This window comes from Cryptomeria japonica, chromosome 5, assembly GCF_030272615.1.
Source record: "Cryptomeria japonica chromosome 5, Sugi_1.0, whole genome shotgun sequence".
Lineage (NCBI taxonomy): Eukaryota > Viridiplantae > Streptophyta > Pinopsida > Cupressales > Cupressaceae > Cryptomeria > Cryptomeria japonica.
Window position 1 is genome coordinate 641,354,183 of NC_081409.1, and position 6,335 is coordinate 641,360,517.

Below are 6,335 nucleotides of genomic sequence, written 5' to 3' on the forward strand. Positions count from 1 at the left end.
AATATGTCAAACTCCATCATATGTGCAAGATATTAATTAACAAAAATGGCTCCTCTGAAGCTTTCTGGAAGTGCAAACATCAAATTTTAAAAAATTCCATTTTCTTTTGAGTTTGTAAAAATATCAAATGAGGTCATGGAATTCTAAAAATGCATACAAAATCATATGAATATGGGTCAATTGTACGAAACAATTCTTTTGACATGACACTCAACCATTAGTGAAATACAAACCTCCAAAGTTGACCACCTTGGTAGAGACAACAAGGTGTAGACTGCATGCCTCTTCAGAACCTATAAACTTGATAGTTGGAAACACACATCAAACCTAACTATGGGAGGCTGAAAATGGACGTGGACAATTATTGATAACAAATGAACATAGTCCCAAAGTGGTTTTACATGAAAATCACAGGACACCAAGTTATTCAACATCAAACTAGGCTACTTGGGAGTTGGGAAATTTTCCAAGTGTGTTTTCTAGATGCTACAACTAACTTTTCATAATGGGCTCCTCAAATTTAGTCAAAATTTGAAGGTGCTAACATTATGCATGTCTTTTTCACCTACTCCACCTACAAGCATTCAGAGTTTCATCATCTCAACCATCATATTTTAATGCAAAAATCGTCCTTCAATATGAAGCACTTATTTTGGGCATGATTTACCTTCCTCTTTACATTCAAGGTTGTAATTATGTTGTGATTTTCTATGTGGAAAAATACTGTTAGAAATTTGGAACCCTTTTTTTACAAAATGGGCACCCGTTGTGCTTTGGGAGCTTGAGCCAAAATTCACAAAACGGGACCCTATTATTTAAAAAATAGGGCCTCGTTATTTACAAAATAGGGCCCCATTTTAAAAAATATATATTTTTAAATAATGAGGCCTCATTATGTAAAAAATGGAGCCTTGTTATTTAAAATACAGGGCCCATTTTGTAAAAGTATTTTTTTTTTAAATCCTACTAACTCATTTTCACACTTAATATAATGGGCAACCATTACATTTAAATAGCGAGCACTCGTTCTAGAACAGACCCCCATTATTTAAAATTTGAAAACCATTCCTGCCATGTGCCTTGGGATTTAAGTCGAGTAAGGCCTAGAATGTCCAACCCTGAGCCTTGGACCTACAAGTACAAAGTTGGACTATGTAACAAAATACTGACTTTTGGCATATGTTTGATGCCTTTTTTACACAATTATTAGAGGAAATTAAAACCCATTAGAGATTACATTGTATAGATTCCAAATATATAATATTTTTAAAGTTTAATTAATTTTTTCAATTTTTAAATTAATTTTTTTAAAAATTTTAATTAATTTATACTAGAGTTGGTCCATAATCTTGAAATAACAAATTTTCTTATTAATTTAATATTTTATTTTTTAGATTTTTTGAAAAAAAAAATTATATATCAATCTACACAGAATTAATTTCTAAATGAAAAAAAAATAAAAAAATGATAAGTTTAGATCAAATTATGGTGGCCATACATGAGGGGTTTTCAAAACAACAGTTAAGGCCAATAGAAAATTAATTCAAAAAAAATTACAAAACAAAAGTTAAGGCCAATAGAAAATTAATTCAAAAAAAATTACAAAACAAATGTCCCCATCAATCTTCAATGTCTTACATACCTTTTCTCAAAAGGGTTCGAAAAAAATCATTTATTTACGTCAAAAAGTGGTGGCCATACACGCGCATCGTATGATCCTAAAACACAGATTTTAAAATAGTATTATTATGAAATCCCTTTTGAAATTTAGTTCCTATTATCTCAGTATTAAAATAAATTGCATTTTTCAAAACTAGACTTTGGATGCTACATTTCATGACTTTTTTCAAGATTATATTTCTAAATGCTTCAAATTTTTAGATCAAATGTGCCAAAGTCCGAAAATCAAGAAAAAGTCTTCCACTTTTAGCCAAAAAATAGATTCAACTTCTTACACTCACCTTGAAATTATTTTGCATAATATTTTAAGGATCTATTCAAATGTGGGCATGAAGTGTAGTGGACTTTGGATGCAAGCCTCCTTCTCAAATTTAATCTAAAACTTTTGAAGCTTCCTAATGTAGTCTCTATAGACTTTAAATTGATATGTTCTCAATAAGTTATATTAGATAGCTCAAGGCTAAGAAGAAAAAAGCCAAGTGAGTACTTTATGAGAAAGTCTTATAAATTCCCTGTATTAAAAGTTCCAAACTTTAAATTAATTAAGTTTTGCATGCTTCTTGTGTCTAGTGATGTCTAACTTCTTCTTTGACAAACTTGGACTCTCATATATATCTAGGCTCACCAATAGGCTTGCTAGGAGCTTCAAGTTTGTGGTGGTAAATTTGTTTCATGTCTATATGTATTGATAGGCCTAAATTCTATTTATTGATAGGCCTAAATTCTATTTGGAGTACATTGAAAAGCCTTGCAACTCTTAACGGCCTCAAGTCTAGAAATGTAAAGAAATTAATGTTAGTCATGTGATACTTTAAAACCGATTTTCCTTCAGAAATCTTCAATTCCTCCTACACTTCTAAATAATTAATACCAACAACATACTTTAACTTCTCATTCTATACTTTTTTATAATTAATTACATTAAAACAAAAATAGAAGATTCACATCTCTTCACAATTTCATCATTTACTTAGAGCATTATATTAAATGAAAGTACCACATAAGTATGATTAATAGTGTAATCTTTGTAAAGTACCTTTGAACGGAGTGTCAAACATCAAATTCAGGCCTTTGATTCTATAGCAAGAAACGAAGAGTTATCCTCATAGACTTTAATATAAAACTAATTAATCGTACATATACAACAAGACGTGGCAAAACCAGTGGTCCAAAATCAACCAAAGGCAAACTAATCAATCGTACATATGCAACGAAGGCGTGGCAAAACCACTGGTCCAAATCAACCAAAGTGCAAAAGATGCATATACACTGGTTTCACCAAATAACACTATTCTAGGCAGCCATGGGAGTCGACATGAGCTCCTCGAAGGCCGCTCATTATTGAATCCTAGCTAATTGAACATACCCCAAGTATACAACTACAACTGTACAAGCAAACTAATAAGGCTTTTCTCCAATGTAATTCCCAGGCGGATCATAGTTGCAGGTCATGAAAACGTCTCCATTGTCACAGACCACACGGGCACATCCAATGTTGCGAGAATCCCTCCACACAACCTGAGTATAATGCCCACACATCTGACCCACTTCACAGTCATTTGTATCATAGGAATAATACTGCTTTTCATCGACCCAAAAGCGTACTGCATCGAGAGGAGTCCAGGATTGGCCACTACCCCAGAAAATGTTCTCCCCATAGGGCCCGTGGGAATGGGTCATATTGCAGTCCACTTTTCTCTGCGCTGCCCACCATTGTGCATAGCTTTCTAATTTCCAATCCCACACCAAAGGAAGCTCCCCAACCTTGAATCGGGCAAAGTTCTGAGGTAATGTGAATTGCAAGGACTCTACAAAAGTACCCCAAGAAGAGGGCACATAGTTTGTCCCATTTTCAAGCTTTGGGCTGTCCTGTACAGGCCTTCCTGGATTGCAACAGAGGACCATGCAAAAGGAGACAAGCAAGAGCCCCTCAATTGTAGCCATGGGTGCCCTAGAAAATCCAGATTGAGCAGAAGGAGAAGCTGAAGCAGAGGAGAAGCAGGACCCTGATAGAGAAAAGGGTCAATGGGTTTCTTCTATATATAAGCAAGAAAGGTGTTTAATCCATGTGGACAAGATACTGCAGATCTGTGAACCCATGAAAAGTAACAAAAGCAGTCTCGTGAAGAGGGCGACTTCCTCTTCATTTTGTGCCCGTGAACTGGGAGGGCCTACACATTTCCCAGATGCCTTACAACATCCATGAGTTCACGTGTGTGAGATTTGTGTACAGTTTTCGTTTTATTTTTATATTGACATCTGATACCAATTATTGTTCCAGTAAGGAAGAGCTCAAAGAGCTCGTGGATTAATAGCTGTTTAAAGCTTTTAATCAAATCATCAGTAGAAAGTTACCCGAGAGTACATTCGATTCGTTCGTAATGGGCATCTTGTTTGGGCTGATTTTATTGCTTAGAGACTGAGTTGGTGGATTTGGCAATTTGTCAATGTCTATAATTCTGTGGGCAGTTTCTGTGAGTGAAAGTTCAGGAAGAATGAAAGAATGAAAGCAGTTTTCCGCAAATTGGTTTGTAAAGTGTAGGTGTTGAATACTTAATTCAAGTGGGCCATGCTTACGTTCAAGATTCTCTATTCGTTGTCCATTCCTTTGTTGTGTTCAAATATTTGTGCAATAATGATGTACAAGTTGACATTGATTGGCCCAATACAAGGAATTGAATAGTGAGAAGTTATATTTGAAAATAGTTTTTAATTTTCAATATAAAAATATTACTTAGAATAGTATAGGGGAGTAGATCTAGTTGTCGAGGATCTTAATTTCATTCTTTTTAAAATCATATGTGGCAAATTCAAATTATTCAGTTTTTTTATAGTACCCAATTGAGCAAGGTCCTTAGAACAAGTAAGGCTTCAAGTCCACATCATTCAATATGATGTCAGATTAGTATGGTTTTTGTTAAGGTGTCTAAAATGATCACAAAAAAGGGGTAGACGAATAATATTTGTGCATTAAGTCATGTTTTGTGTGTGTGTGAATGTGACATCACATAATTTGTTGTTTTTTAGATCTAACGAATTCATTTCATTTAATTAAGAGTATACATGCTCGATACTAACAACTTTAAAGTCACAACTACTAGTCTTATACTATTCAAAAAGTTAAACACGAAATTAACAAATGTGATAACTACTAGTCCTATACTATTAAAACTGTTAGACACTAAATTAACAAATATTATCACAACTATTGAAACATGCTCAATTATTAGGTCCTCTCCCCTAGTCTCAGTGTAAGGGAAATGCATTCCTTCTAAAAAGTAATCAATGGATTCTATTATAAAATATGTATTAGAAGAATAAACATTACTTCAAAAAACTAAATACAAGTGAAAGGGGTATTGTGATTTTGATTTGAAGATAGATTATGAATGTTGAGGGCTTATGAAATTAATTCTCTATAGTATTAAAAATTGATGTCCTTGGGGTGTTGGTTATTAATTAAATCTATTTAGGTTCAAAACTTTGTGTAGGTTGATCTTTCGGCTTTAGACCAATCTTGTACTATGCAAAACTTTAATTGTAACCCACATATTTGATCTATTAAAATGTGTATTTTTGTTGAGTAAGTTAAAGGTTGAAGTTGTGTCACCCTTTCGAGGAAGTGAATTTTTTAATATGCTTGGTTGAACTAGTTAGCTTGAACAAGTGTTTGGATTAACCCTTCATATAGTTTGAACATGAAGACCACATGAAAAAAGGTATTTAATCAGCCTCCTAAACTATAAAATTGGTGATTGCCTCTTTTTATCTTGTGGTGGTTGGGCCAAAGGGAGCTTAGTCAACCCAACATATCAATTGGTAGCTTACGTGGCAAAATTTAATGCTAGCATCTTTTATCATCAAAATGAAGATCAAAATAATATTCTCTTACAACTTCTAATGACTTTTATATGTACAAAAATTTATTTTTATAGAAAATAAAATCTGTTGACCTTATTGCACAAACTCCAAAAAAAGTCTTTATTATATTTTGATTTTGTTTAATATTGTAAGTACCATTTCGAAAATGCAAATTAATGTTAGGATTACATGTCTTAGTTGTCATTGATGTCGAATCCAGTAATCCGGATTGGTCCAGATATGGTGTAGAACAATGGAAGATAGGTACGTATGATGTAGATGGTATGGTTAGAATAGTGGAAGATAGGTATGTATGATGCCGATGACAGATCCTCGTTATTACTGATGTATTGCAAATATGTTTATTACTCCATAAATATGTATTATTAGTATGTGGATATGCTTATCGTGATATGAGAGATTTGGTGTTGGTTGTGCTCCAATCGTTCATGGAATCTGACAGTATTCATTTGACTTATTTAATATTTGTAGTCCTCCACATTTTTATCTTAATGCAAATATGGTAGTGCAATTTTGATATGCTTATTGTCGTTGGTTGAGATTGTTATATTCATATTTTTCTATTCCATAAGTTTCACTCTGAATGTTGTGCTTCAAAAATATATTTGGTTATGCAGTATGTGGCAGCTCTATATGCTTCAATTTCCTCTGGTCTATTGATATCTGATGATAACCTTTTGTTGTCTTGTTATTCATTCCTTTAACCTCGTAATGTTAAGTTGGATCTTGATCTTTGTGCTCTGGTAGCATATCATTGTGGAAATTTGAGGATA

General features: G+C 33.3%; 1 protein-coding gene across 1 annotated transcript; it reads right to left on the minus strand.

Moving 5' to 3' along the window:
• Positions 1-2,765: 2,765 nt before the first annotated feature.
• LOC131049796 (pathogenesis-related protein PR-1) lies at positions 2,766-3,836 on the minus strand. Its single transcript, XM_057983872.2, has one exon. It carries the CDS (start codon positions 3,622-3,624, stop codon positions 3,079-3,081), a length of 546 nt encoding a protein of 181 aa, XP_057839855.2. The 5' UTR covers positions 3,625-3,836; the 3' UTR covers positions 2,766-3,078.
• Between the last annotated feature and the right edge of the window lie 2,499 nt (positions 3,837-6,335).